Source organism: Lytechinus variegatus, chromosome 5 (assembly GCF_018143015.1).
Source record: "Lytechinus variegatus isolate NC3 chromosome 5, Lvar_3.0, whole genome shotgun sequence".
NCBI classification, from domain to species: Eukaryota; Metazoa; Echinodermata; class Echinoidea; order Temnopleuroida; family Toxopneustidae; genus Lytechinus; species Lytechinus variegatus.
The window spans coordinates 4,647,079-4,662,259 of NC_054744.1; the positions used below are offsets into that span (position 1 = coordinate 4,647,079).

Genomic DNA, 15,181 nt, shown 5'->3' on the forward strand with positions numbered 1-15,181 from the left:
CAGAATTCTGCAGGCAATAATTACAAATCAACTCAAAGATGAATAGAAAAAAATTATGGAAAAGAACATATATCATATCTATAGCTTTTCACGCAGACCTTAATTTTTCCTAGAAGCACTGAGTATCACAAAGCCTAAAATATGTCTCAAATTATCTATAATCACAATTCCACTAAAGCATTTCATATTGTGAAACTTCGTCACTTCATTAACCTTGACCACTTGAGTGAATACTTTAAAAAAATCTGAGCTGCAATGACCTATTTTCACCTGTGAAAATACGGTATGAATTAATTTCTGAAAAAAAATTCCACCTGATAAACATAGTTAGTGCTGCTTCAAAAATGACTAGTAAAGTGACTGCATGTAGACACAATCTCAGTTTTATTCCAAATACTTAAACATACGTTACATGAATCTCTCCAAGGCATAATAATAATAGCTGGATTTATATAGTGCTTTTTGCCCGAGGTTACAAAGAGCTTGCTATCATTAACCCCGCTTTAGCTCAAGGTACCATCACCGGCGCTCGGTGCATTCAAGATATTAATCCAGTCGGGTACCCATTCACCTCACCTGGGTCTAGTGCAGCACAGTGTGGATAAATTTCTTGCTGAAGGAAAACATGCCATGGCTAGGATTCAGACCCACGACCCTCTGGTTGAAAGGCGAGAGTCAGAACGACTAGAACACGATGCACCCACTATATCATGATCATGATTTTTTTTCTCCCTGTGTATTTTCATCCACATGAACAATATCAAATACAGCACACATCAAGAACAGGTATTTTAAATGTATTTTAAATGAGACATTTGTAACGTTAACCAGTCTCTTTGATATCATAGCTAGACCTAGACTAATTCTGGCCTTGGGATGTACTGGTTCTTTCCTAATTCCAAATATATGCCACACATTTACATTGAATTCAAAATCTTTCATAAAAAAATTAATGGAAATAATTCAAATGTTGTTAAACATCAGTTACCATCTGAATTGATTGAAGGGAAAATTGGCTCCCAGTCTAATGAATCTATGGCAATGCCTGTGTGTATAAATTGGCCGTGTTCTTCAAGATGATACCCCAGGTTATCATTAAAAGCAGCCACTTCTTGTTTGGCGTATTATCCTGAGTTTGCGCAGTGCCCCTTGCCTGTGCGTGCATGCATGTATCTACACGATTCTAATAAAGGAAGACAGGCAACGGCCACTATTTACACCTGCGATTCATAGACATGTATACACTTAAAATTCGAGTTGAAATAGCAATAATATTGAATTTCAGGCATTTCATGTAACAGTCACACAATGCAGCCCTTTCTCATCAAAATCCCTGAATTGTGTGTAAAGTGAATGGGTGTGCAGACATTGGGCATCATATCGGAAAATGACTGGCCAAGACTTTTTTTTTGCAGGAATATCACATACTTTGCTCAAATTGTCATCGAAATTTTGGCACACTTACTCTCAAGAGCATAAGGAACAATATCAAGTGAAAATTTTGTGGAATTTTGATGAAATTCATTTTTAATGTCAAGTTCAAATTTTTAGGTGCAAAGACACGGGAAACCCTTCGTACTCTGTGACCACTACTACAATGACCTAATTAACATTCACTTTAAACGAGAGGAATGCTTCACACTCTACTGACATGTGTACAAGGTTTATAGTTGATTGTCGATTGATCTTTAAGTCAATTCCAATGTACTTCATGACCTCTGTGACCCGTCACCTTTGACCTTATATCCTTTAAATGTCAGAAAATGATTTCAGGATATAGCCACAATGCAATAATGCATGCACAAATTTTGCATTTGATTGTCAATTGATTTTAAAGACAGAATGAATCTCATTGGCAAGCCTTCCCGCTGTTTAGTGTTTTGGGTCTGTGTGGAAAGACTACTGATGAGCTGCAAATTAAAAAAAGGGGGAAGTTCACCTTTACGATAAATTGGTTTCAATATAGGCAGAAAAAAGAGAAAAATATAATGTAAAGGCTTGATGAAAATCTTATGTATCAAAGAATCGTTTAAATCGTTTGTAAACGCTGTGACATAGTTAACTATGGAGAGAATACTAAATGCTAGTTATTATTATTAAAGTTCAATTTCGTGACATCCCAGATGTGCAGCTATCATTTGATATAAATTCCCCCAAAATGAAATTTTCTTTTAAAATATATTACGGTGACTTTTCTTGTGTGGTGGCTACACCATCGGACACATTATTTGATAACCCCTTCTATAAGAAAAATATTTTAAATCACCATGTTCCAGGAATTTATGGAATTTATTCCACATGAAATACAGGGGAGCAGCTTGCAAATGACGTCAATTACGTATTATGTTTTATGTATTTTGTATTATGTATTATGTTTTGAATGGAAATGAAATAAAAGAATTGAATTGAATTACTAACTGGACATTCATAACTCTTATTCTTTGATGGATTTTCATTAAAACCTTCATAAAGATTTTTCTCCAAAGTTTTCTTTTATCATTAAAAAACCCCCTCATCTTTCCACTATGGTGCACTTCCAAAGCAGCAGGGTCACCTTTTACATGTACATCTCAATTCTAATCTGCAACCAATGTGACAATGATGAAAACAGTAACAAAAACAACATATTTAACCCAAGGTTGCCATCCATGGTACAGTACATGCAGAAACCAATCAGGAGCCGTCTTTCATGGCGGCTCAACTCAAATATGTTAACAACATTTGGATAATGTGGAGCAGGAGAGCCAATCATTTTGATTGGTCAATTGTGGTACAGAGCAATGAATACCCTGCCGATGAGACTGATACCAAAGGCTCTCAGCAGACAGCCTGCGAGTATGTAGTCTTTTCCAGTAGTGTTTGTTTACTCCTATGCAATGGAAAAAAAAGTTATTTTCATGGAACCTTGGCAAAAGGCTTAAGGCTTTTTCCTACAGTTCCCAAGTTTGATGGGGAGATGCATTGAGACTCCTGTTATGCATACCGTTTGAGGTAGCTTCACGTGCAAACTTGCTCACAGTAATACCCGACCCACCCAACAGATTTCCAAAGAGCTATCTATCTTGGCATTGGCACCGTTTGCCTACAATGAGGGTAATAATGACTGAATCTACCTTCTGTAAATTCATGCCTGGACTGGATGAATTCTAGTATCTTATACTCTAGGTAGTGAATCCTACTCGCGGAACGATACCATTCCGAGTCTCTCCCGTAGGATAAAAAGTCTTCAAACCATCGATAGCAAAGCAACCATTACTTTTGAGTCGAGTTCCTCTTGGACAGTAGTAATGCCCGCATACAATCAGTCAAGTCCTCTACACACCGCCCTCTAGAGTTCCATTCAGAGTGTTTGCGTCTTCCCGGACAGCTGAAGTTTGTACGTTCCCGCTAACGAGATGGCCGCACTGTAGATCATCTCTTGCCTGGACATCCCGGTGAATACCCTGTGCCAGTCCGACCGGGGAATCCCCTGGTTCGTCCTCTCGATGACCTCGCCGATGGTCACGGCAAGCCCCGACCACCGCAGGTTGTAGTCCGGAGGGGTGAGTCTCTGCGCCTCCTCCACCAGGTCGGAGGGGATGGGCGTGGCCTGGGTGAAGTTCTCTAGGTTAATTCCATGGTAGGGATCTTGGAGGATGACGCACCCGATATCAAACCACCTGCACCATACAAAGGATATGATTGAAATATAAGGCAATATAATCTCTTTGAGAAAAGTGAAACTGAAAATGTGACTGAAACTTTTGACCACAGGTCAGAGATAAAAAATATAAACAGAAAACTTAGAACCCTGTAACAGCTAGTTTTCTCCAACTAAACCAAGATCTAACCCTATCCAAAGAAGAAATCAAATTAGATTTGAAAGTTGAAATCTTGCCCAAGTCATACTTCATTAATAATCAGCCCATAGCAGAAAGAGTTGCAACTAAAAAATCAAGTGCAAGTCCCAAATACTTGCATTTCATTGGTTGGAAATCAAGTTGCGTTTGATTTTTTTGAGTTACCTTCGATCGTAGCACTTTCTGCAACGCCCCCCTCCCTGTCCCCTGAGCAAAGGCTAGCCAATGTGAAATTGCATTACAAACCCAATTCATCTGGGAATTTAAGTACAATCTTTGATCTTTGTGACCCCCCCACCCCACCCCCTGCATGATGTGTAATCACTCACTTGTCTGGAAGCAGCTCCGCTATGAAGCTCTCGACCGAGACCATGGGTTGTTTCTCATGCACCTCTCCACTTCTCCTGAGATTGCCGATCCTCTCCTCCGCTCCCTTCAACCCTGCAGCATACCCCTCCGGCTGGGGAGCGATGTTGGACTGGGCAGCTAGACCGGTGACCGTTGCCCTTCCAAACACCTTCTGGAATGCATCCCGCACTCCTGCCACTTTCACTTCTTTGTCCGATGCGACGATGATGTCCACATCTCCTCCGGAACCTGCACATATAAGTCAAAACACAATCAACTATTTATCTAGTTCCCAGTATATTAACATAGCTTTATGAAATACTACACTTTCTTGTCACTAATACATCAGATGTGTTAAACCTATTTCAGTTCAGTTCAATTCAATTCAAATTTATTTCCACCATTAAAGATATACATATATATATAAATACAAATATTTCACATGAGGAGGGGTCAACGAAAGCTCAACTGCTTGTATAAATTGGCCCCATACTGATAACAACATGTAAAATGAACAATAACAATATCATCATAACATAATTACAAATTCAAGAAAAATAGAGAGTGAGTGAAAATAAATCATTACAATATAAGGAAATCAGTGTCTAGAAGTGTTTTACCCCAGAGACATGCATATTTAAAGCTAAATGATAGTAGTTGCAGTATTTCGTGAGAAAGCTGTAAAACCGAGGTTAAGTATGACTATATCATCATGAATCTAGATCTGGTACAGTTACATAAAATGAACTTTGTGAAATCAAAAAATCTAAGATGAAATACGATCACACTGAAGATCACCAACACAGATAGAAACATGTGGGACAGTGTATTATTATTGCTGGAATAAAGACCCAACGGAAGTGACCGAATCCGAGCTTATTTTGCTTATTTCTCAGCAATTACACAATATCTTCCAGAATCCTTTGGCACATATTTTTTATTCAAACAGACAATTGGGTGGTCATTATATTAGATTCTGTAAAGCATCATTTTGAGATCGTTACCAGAACTGGAATTTATCTTTAAACTGATTTAGATTTAGATAATTTAACGGCTTAGGTAATTTTCTGGTATACTTACGAATAATGGGTGCCATACCAGGATCAAGTGTTGTTATCATTGAATCAACTGAGCTCTGAAAATTAAAAATTTGGATGAAAAATTTCAAACAAGAGTAGACGACGACCAGAATATGATGATAAGCAAATAATCATCGTTTGGTGAAGGTGAGGGGCAAATCATCACTTCAGAGGCGAACTGGATGTAGCTATCTAATCACCAAGTGTAACCTACCTTCACAATTTCATACAAAACCTGCATTGGTGTCAAGGATTTTAGTTGATTTTGAGTCATTGTATCGTACTTAAATTTTTTCTTCGACTGTATGCTAACAATGCTGATATATGTCATTAACAGGAAGTACTATATCATCCTCATGGATACCTTGATTGATTTTGATTAAACAAAATAATCCATATTTTTATATTTTTCAAAAAAGGAATCTGAGACAGAAATACTATGAAAAATCATTTCGCCAAATTCATCAATTGACTATTAAATATCATTAGTATTATTCAAAATTCAATATGCGACGTTCATAGAGCTTCATGTATTTGTGTTTTTTTATCATTGAACATCACTCCAGCTTTAGCAAGGTTACCATCACATCCCAGGCAAACCTGTATTCAATAAATCTCTCTCTATTGGGTAACTATTTATACTACATAAAGTAGCAGACATAGACAAATGCCTTGCCAGAAGAAACACATGCTGCTGTGGGATTTGAACACCGGACCTTGTGGTTCAAAGTCTGGAGACTGAATGAAGCACAACACCTCTAAAATTGTTGTGTACTAGTGTTCTTACCTTAGTTTTCTCCATGACCTTTCTCATGATACCACTACCCCAACCGAAGAGACCTCCTCCTCCTGCTCCCCCTCCTGCACCCCCTCCCAAGGATTCAGGGTGAGGCCCAGGGGTAATCCCGGGAGTACTACTGGTGGCGCTGGCTTGATGGGGGATCTCCATTGGCGGAGGGCTCTGCAAGAAAGAATCACGTAAAGTTACTTTTGAAACTATTCATTTATCAAAAATCATGAAAATTTACCCACAACAACAAAAAAAAACTAAAATTTGAAAAGTTTCTACATTTTGTACAGGGAAAATTCATTTCAATGTCATTACGATTAGGAATTGAATTTTCTTTTGTTCCTATAGGGAGGAATGGACTGGAATTCTGAATAAAAGGCCATTCAGAATTTAAATCACTACCATTTTCTTGGTGCTATCCGAAGAGCAGAAATCACCAAGAAAGTTTGGACTGGACTATCGACGGCCGCATTCATTGCGTTGTAGCAAAGTATGGGAAGGAGAAGAAATACATAGTGGAGACAAGTGATGACCTCTTCCGCCTTGGATGGACTGAAGATCAGTTAAAGAAATTCTCACTGTCAAAATAGGACTTAGCAGGTACCATTCGATCTGATGATTTGGATTTGGGTTTGAATAATAACTTTATTAAGATATTAAGATATGAGGGCTAAATGTATGTGGTCTGAAGGAAAAAACTTGATCTTGGTATACTAGATTGCTATATAAAAGATGTTGATTATTATATGTTTATCTGAAACTAAATCTCAATACATTGACCTGCCACTGATTGACTATACAATGATTTGTAAAGAGAATAATGACAAATCTTCCCCACGGTTTGGTGGACACCATGGCTTATGTATCATTTTATAGGTTGAAATGTTGACATCAAACACTATTATAATTTCTTTGAAAGTCAGATCGAAACAGATCAAGTGGTGCGCACCGGGCTTAACATTCAGTAAGATACAAACAGACCTCTTTTGCCTGAGGTTAGTTTTACAATGCTGCATCTTACCTGAGGATCAGGGTTGGACACCACCCCATACCCTGAATACCCGGACGTCCCCACCGGCTCAGAAGGTAGGGAGGGTGTGAAGATCTGTGGCTGCTGCTGTCCCATGGATGATATGGCTCCTTGATCACTGGTAGGACCTGGTGGAGGGGGGTAGATGTGACTCCCAAGGGGTTGGGGAGGGGGTACCTGGCCAGTCAGGAGGGATGAAGTACTGTCGGGAACAGGAGGTGGAGCGCTGCCTCCATCTCCTTCAATAGAGGCAATAGAACATCAAGAAAATTTACGGTAGTCGCTTACTGGTTTGGTCTTATTCCACATGGTCTTTATATCCTACATGTAGTTTGCCTATAACCATTTTGTCTACAAACCTTTGGACAAATTGCCATCTAGACCATTTTTCCACTTTGTTTAATTTCCAGATAGGATATCCATTTCTAACAACAACCTGACCTTACAATACTTGGTCTATATGATGACATGAATTGTTAAAGAACCAAACTCCATTTCACAAATTGCAAACTAGCTAGACTAAATGGAAAATAGAAAAATAGGCACTGTACTTAATGACAATTCGACTAAATGGGTACGAGACTGAGTGCAGTGTAGAAAAGCAATAACATGTAGATCAAATTGGCAAAAGACCCATTGGCCCGTATTCTGAAGTCAGGATTAACTTAAGTTGTGGTTTAAGTATGGGAAGCCAAAAGTATCATTTTTTTATTGAGTTGTACATTTCTTATGTTTACTGTGTGTAGGATCTTATTCAAAATTAGATAACCCTTTTGTTAAAGTCCATGTTTTGTTAAACTCTTTTGTTAAACTCCATGTACAGATGTGGACTGCATACCTTAGTAACTAAACTGTAGGCATGATAGGTTGTCTGGTATTTTAACAGTCTGGGTTGTCATAATAAGTAGACTATAGTTTAACAGGTGTATAGGATTACAGACTCTTTGTGTTTCATATTTCTGTTTGGTGTGCTGGCAAGAAAAGCCAAGCCAGCTCACTCTCACTTTTGATTTTGGAGAAGAAGGTCCAATTTGGGGTGTTTCCTAACCAAGGAAAAGGGCGTGTGCCACCCTACCCAGTGCGGGGAGGTTCCTTTCTACTCGATGCCGAATTGTAAGTAATGTTTGGTTCATACGTTTTAATATTAATACAATTCTTATGCTTAATATGGCATGTCTGTTTTCAGAAAGAAAGACAGATTTACATATATTTATATTCTGCTCATTTTGTCACCAAATGACATCTTACTCCAGTCTTCAATGTGAATATAATTATCCTTACTAAAATGAACAAAGTTGTATTTTTGAAGTCTGTTAAAGTCAATTATATAATTGATCTACGATTCAGAGAAATAATTATATTAGATTTCTCAACTGTTATGTATTTTCTTGACTATCAGAAAGCTCATGCTAATAGAAGCTTGTTATTCATTTACTTTGATAATAAATATGAAAGCTAATTTTGATAAGCTGATATCTTTGTGAATAGAATATTGTTAGGGCCTTTGCTGTTAAGTATTTGGTCTATTCCTATTTTAGACGGCTGTCAACCTAGGGTCAGCCCAGAGTCAATGTGGAGTCAATGTAGGTCAGGGTAGCACCTACCCTCTATGTCCAGGTCATGAGTCAAAATGATTACCTGATTCATCAATGGTGAAGACAACAATCTATTTACACTTCCTAGACAATTATGAATGATTTGAGAGCAAAATGAGCTGAAATATGATATCTCTTCCATTAGTGATTTCTGGAACAATTGGCTATCCATACTTAAACCACAACTTTAAACCCGAGTTTAAGTTAAACCTGCTATCAGTTTTAAATATGGGCCAATGGGCTTAGCCCATGTGGTAACTGATCGTGACTGAGGGAATATAACACAACATATCCATAGCTGATGTCTCATACCTGGAGGTGGTGTTTCCTTTGCCTCCTCTACTGGGGTCACGTCTTTATGATCATCACTGCTCACTTCTTCCATCATAGTGACAACACAATAGTATTACTACCTGACATGGCAATAAGAATGAAGAAAATGAGCCCATGGATAGTCAGATCTCAGATGGTGAAAAGAAAGACCCCGCCCATCCACTTTGTCTTAATTATACAGGTTTGGTACATCATCATGCGAATCTTCTGCTTGAGAAAGATCGAGATGGTCTTCCATCCCAAATTTCTAATATAATAAACTAAATGATTTTCAGAACTCATTTCATAGTAAACTGTACATACAGTAGGTAGGCCTACTATGTCAAATTTATTTCCTTTGAAACATTCATTTTCATTGAATGGCTGACGGGAAATTCACAGTACTTGAAAAGTTCAATCCCTTTGTAAATGGATGTGGAGCCAATGTAGTTCAGCGGAACCAAAATACAGACTGAAGCTTTTGGTCTAATAAAGTTTGGATAAACCAGGAAAGTGGGAGTCCATTGTAGTTGAGTGACAGCCGAAGCAAGACACCGTTTTTGTTCTTTCAAGTTTACTTTGTCCCGTTTTTGTGCATTTCAGGACAAAACAGATAAAAATCTCTATTTTGGTTCAGTTAATTCTTTTTAAATATGTTTCTGAAATAAAGACAAAAATCGATGAGTGCTGTTTGTGGGATTTTTGCATTGTTAACCCCTTGCTGATGGCTGCAGGATTGCTTTCCGTGTACCGTACGAGGAGAAATTAAAAAGAAAATTAAAATGTTAAAAAACTCCTCAAAACAGACGGCTGCCAGCTGTCTTACTAGGCCTAATGTATATCTAACTGGTTTGAATCTATTAAAGTTGATTATCTAACGTTAGACTAACAGTAACATTCATGACATTTTCTTTCTGCAATATATTTTTTTCTATTCTAACCTTCGTTTTTTGTTTTAACTTAAGGCAGCTTCACAAAAATAAAAATAACATTTTCACCAATCTTTGCAATGTTGAATTGCAACGTCCATTCTTAAAGGAGTATGAAACATTGGGAACATGTTAGCTTGAGAGTAAACAGAAATTCAAAGAATGAAAGAAACAAACTACATTAATTGACACTGTCAATTATTGTTAAAGTTAAGTTAGACTGATGTCCTAACACCAATCTCTACGTGTGGTAACATGCATTAATACGATTATTTCTTTTCATTTATTTTCTAGCTAACTTACATGCATATGTAGCAAAAATTCAAAATAAGCATGGTAGAAATGAGTGAAAATTATGAAAAAAATTATCTGAAAAGACAAATGTATACCGAAACGTAACACGTAAAAGTCCAAAATCCAAGAACTTCACTTGTCGTTGTCCTACGCAGAAAGTTTGTGACGTCAAGAATTGGATTGCCACGTTATCCGATCCGATCCTCAGGTACCGGTTATACCTTTGGGGGAGGGGGGGGGGGGTTATATGAGGCTACCCCAAAACCCCAAAGTAGCACTAGCAGGCCCGGATGAAGGGCATGGAAAATAGACCAAAAAAAAACAGCTGAAGACCTATGAAAAAAAGTAAAAAAAAAAAAGGAAAAGAAAAGAAAAAAGAAAAAGCTATAGGGATATCAGGGGAAAAAATTGCAAGTGTACTCCGATGTAGATGAAGAGTATTTCTATTCCAGATTCTATTTCGAACATGGATTCATATCTTTATAAATTATGTATTTATAGATGAATGTTCGATCGGATCAATTAAGGCCTACGAATATAGTGGAAATTAAAAGAAGAACAAACAAAGAACTGTGCATAATTCGTGTATTACAGGCGCAGATCAAGGAAGGGGGGGGGGGGGCTGGAGGTGTTCGCCCCCGCCCCGTAGCGTAGGATTTAACAAAAAACAGGGGGATCGACAATTTGACAATCGACAGCTACACCCGGAGAATTCAAGAACAGAGTAAATAAATTGTCTAATATGCCCATCAAAATGACAAAGAACAACTAGGAAGTCATTGTCGAAAATTGGTGAGCCGGAATACTAAATTATCAGAGCTGACGAAACATTGCGGCAAATATCATTTGTCCACAATCAAGGACTATATTAAACTGCTGTTTGAGCTAATTGTCGACAAAGACTTATTTGTTGTTCTTTAATTCATGACGGGCATTTGACAATACTTTAACTCTGTTTATTAATCCTCCATACGTTGCTGAGTAAAAATCTTACCATGCTCATAAGTTCTTGTCGGCCTATATGTAATGATTCATCATTGTAGCATATAATAATATGTAATATATATATATATATATGTATATGATAAATTTGTATAGCGCAACCACTATAAAAATATACTCTACTGCGCTTTGGTTACTCCTACTCAGTGCTTAAAGGTCAAGTCCACCTCAGAAAAAAGTTGATTTGAATCAATAGAGAAAAATTAGACAAATTGCACAATGCTGAAAATTTCATCAAAATCGGATGTAAAATAAGAAAGTTATGACATTTCAAAGTTTCGCTTATTTTTAACAAAATAGTTATGTGAACGAGCCAGTTATATCCAAATGAGAGAGTTGATGATGTCACTCACTCACTATTTCTTTTGTTTTTTATAGTTTGAATTATACAATATTTCAATTTTTACTAATTTGACGACTAGGACTTCCTTGCCTGAAGCACAAAATGTTAAAATAATGTAATTCCACGTGTTTAGGGAGGGAGTAAACTTCATTTCACATGAAAATGACGAGAAAATAAAAATACTTCATATTTCATTTAATAAAATACAAAAGAAATAGTGAGTGATGTCATCAGTTCCTCATTTGCATACCGACCGAGATGTGCATATGACTGTTTTGTGAAATGAAGCGAAACTTTAAAATGCCATAACTTTCTTATTTTACATCCGATTTTTATGAAATTTTCAGTGTTATTCTTGTTGAATTTTTCTCTTTTTATTCAAATCAAGTTCTTGTTGGGTTGGACTTTTCCTTTAAACAGATGGGTCTTCAATAATGCTTTGAAAGAAGAAACAGAAAGGGTCATTCTAACGCTAAGGGGCATTAATTATAGTAATTTGATGCGTCTTTTTGTATACGGTATCGACCAACAGCGATTGATGTTTTCTGAAGTAACAATTTCGTCAGTATTTTAATCACTTTAATTGTTACCATTTGTATATTCATGTTATAGTATTGGCTTACTTTTTAAAACCAAAATTGAATCGTCTGTTATGCCACACTGAAATCAATGCACATATTTTTTTTTATCTGATGCATAGCCTTCTTTCGGTTTTCTATATCATGTTCCGCTTCTCTCTAGAAGTTAAATAAAACGATTGGTTATGAAGAACTGTTTATCTTTTTATTATTATGAAAATTAAATAAATAAACGAAATGTATAAGTCAACTGCCTGTGTTTTGCAACTGGACTGCAGTCAATGCATAGCTCAGTTATCAAACTTTGATAACTTAGCCATGCGCTGACTGCAGTTCCACTATTTTCGCTTAGCAACGTACGGAGGATTTAGGAGCATTAAATAAAATAATAAGGGTGAGGTTTATATACAAGTTTTCGATATATTGAATCTTCTTTGGATTCATCTACAAATATATACATGTATATATGTTGTTATATAAAATGATATAGGTTTCCCAATTTTCTTTAAGCATTAATGAAATACAAGACAATGACGCCGACAAAATATCCGTGCCCGGAGTTCTCTTCAATGCCCCCATCCCTATTTCATTATCTCTTCTCCCCTACTCCCCAATCTCTCCCCCTCCCTCTCGCTATCTTACACCCCCCCTCTCTCTCTCTCTCTTACCCTCTCCTTCTCCTATCTGTTGAATATTCCCGCCAAAAATGATGACAGAGAATATTTGGAATGTCCTAGTCGAAAAAGGTGAACTGTAAAAGCAGTTTCGTGCTAGGTTTTGGAGCTGATAAAATTACAAAACATGTCGTATGTCCATATAGTCAATTAGGAGTGAACGGCTGTTTTGTTTTACTAATTATTTAAACTTAATGGATGTTTTTGTCATGAAGGGCATTTAAATACATTTTTAATGTTTTTTTTTTAAATCCTCCGTACGTACGTCGTTGTGCAAAAACTCTCTAGTGTCATTCTCATTTTTACCATTTTTTTCGTGCTCATTGATTTCAAAGTAATAATCGCGACCATTATTGTCGGATCTCATGATTTTTTTTTTTTTTTTTTTGGGGGGGGGGCTTTAATTCAAGCCGCCCCTTCAAATCAGGAAACACGGCCTTTATTTCTCCTTATGAAGAAGGGGGATTGGGAAATTTATGTGCCCCCCCCTCATGTAATGCTTGATCCGCCAAGGATGACCAATCACATGTTTGCTTGTAGCCTTATTGTTTAGCTCGCTGCCTCAACGATGGAACGATCGTTCCGTTGTAGAGGCAGATCCAAACAATACCCGAGTATGCATTTATCCTAAAGCCATTGCTGCTAGGTCGGATATGCATCACCAACTCAAGATTGCGATTGTGGCATTCCACAAACCATGTCACATTTCCCAAATACTGTAGCTTCAGTGGGTAATTTAGCCCAATTACAGACTGACTGCAAGCGATAATGCTGTGCAATATGCCAAGTTCTATCTTAATATATGACATTCCTTTGTGGGTCTTCTTGTCGATGGTGGACGCAGAAGAAATTAGAAGAATTATGTTAGACTAGATACACATTCCTAACCTACTATATAGTTGCATTTCAGTCATCGTTGTATCAATTGGCGCCAACTTAATATCAAACGTGAATGTCACAAAATTCATGCGCCATGATCGATCACTTTTTCATCCGAGGATTCTTGAATGCAAAGCAAATCCAACAAAAACCAAAGCTACCTAAACGGGATTACAATTCGTATTTCAGGATTTTTTTTCGGGGCAGTTGGCGACTCTTCCTACATTGGAATATTGAAGGAGAGAACTTAGAGAGACAGAGGCAATTCACAGACTGTTTTCATGAGACTAATCGAGACTAATCCAAACCTCATGGGGGTTTGTTGATGGGTCTCGACTGACTGATCCAGTCCTTCAGTTCTTCATTTATCAATTTATGAACTTAATAATTTTGTGAATATCGGCGGACGGAGACACGTTTGAAGAACAGTGGAGACAGATTTTTTTCCTGGATCCTAGGGAAAATTTTGAGGAACATGAATGCATGACGACGCTATCAAGGAGAGGACAGATGATAAAGACGAGACTGAACAAACGCTGCTGTATGAGTGAGTCCCTTTACCCGAGGAACAATACCGCAATATAACGATCTCAATGAAACTTTGGAATTTATGGAAATTGGTTTAGGCTATGTTTTAGTGCCAGTATTCGTAGTGTAAGTTAATTAGCCCCCTAACCTTGTTCATTGAATGAGTGTGTAGAATAGGCGCCTGACCGAAGCGTATCCTAAAGCCTTTTCCATAAAGTTTTATGTGTCATATCTAGAATATTGCTGTGTTGTCACCCACGGGTAATCAAATTCATTTTCAAATTTTGTTCTTGTATGAATGATTATTGTATGCCGAAAGCTTTACAACTTTTTTGACAAATAAAAAAGGTTGTAAGGCTTTCTTCCCCGACGAATCGTTAAGACTTCGCGGACCTTCTACAAGCAGGGGTGAGGCCCCAGGAGGGGGCAGGGGGCTTCATCTCTTTTTTTTGGTAATAAGGGGGGGGGGGACAAACAGAGAAAAGGGAAAGAATTCTAAGAGAGTGGTGGGGTCATTAAACTCTATATGACCTATAAGATATGCTTTACCCCACGCCAAGATGTTGGCACGTGAAACTTGCGTAAAAAGCGATACTCGATAATTCGGGCGTAAATCGATTTCGCAACTGAACGACATTGGCATCACGTTTGCCCTTGTCGAAATATCCGTTTACAAGGTGAGATATACAGTATATTGTATTGATTTTTGTCACTTGTAATTTTGCAGAATATTTTTATCATGATTACATTGATCCTTTTCTGTATTGCTTTACTATCCTATTCAGTCATCATAGTGTGGTTTGGCGTGCTCTCATATTTTATAGAGTTTATAAGCCCATGGAGAATTAATCTGAATTGATGCAATAGGCCTAATCCTCACCGAGCCAAATGTGGATGTGACTGGATGGTTCATGAAATAAGCTAATGTCTATCAGGGGTATAAGGAGTAGTCTTTGAAGTT

General features: G+C 37.5%; 1 protein-coding gene across 1 annotated transcript; it reads right to left on the reverse strand.

Annotated features, from left to right (window-relative positions):
- Nucleotides 1-731: 731 nt before the first annotated feature.
- Nucleotides 732-10,401, reverse strand: LOC121415113 (protein PRRC1-like). The gene is made up of 7 exons (XM_041608210.1): nt 10,292-10,401; nt 8,994-9,094; nt 7,078-7,325; nt 6,054-6,227; nt 5,268-5,322; nt 4,169-4,436; nt 732-3,659 (listed from the first exon to the last, which is right to left on the reverse strand). Exons 2-7 carry the CDS (start codon nt 9,067-9,069, stop codon nt 3,341-3,343), a joined length of 1,140 nt encoding a protein of 379 aa, XP_041464144.1. The 5' UTR covers nt 9,070-9,094; nt 10,292-10,401; the 3' UTR covers nt 732-3,340.
- Between the last annotated feature and the right edge of the window lie 4,780 nt (nt 10,402-15,181).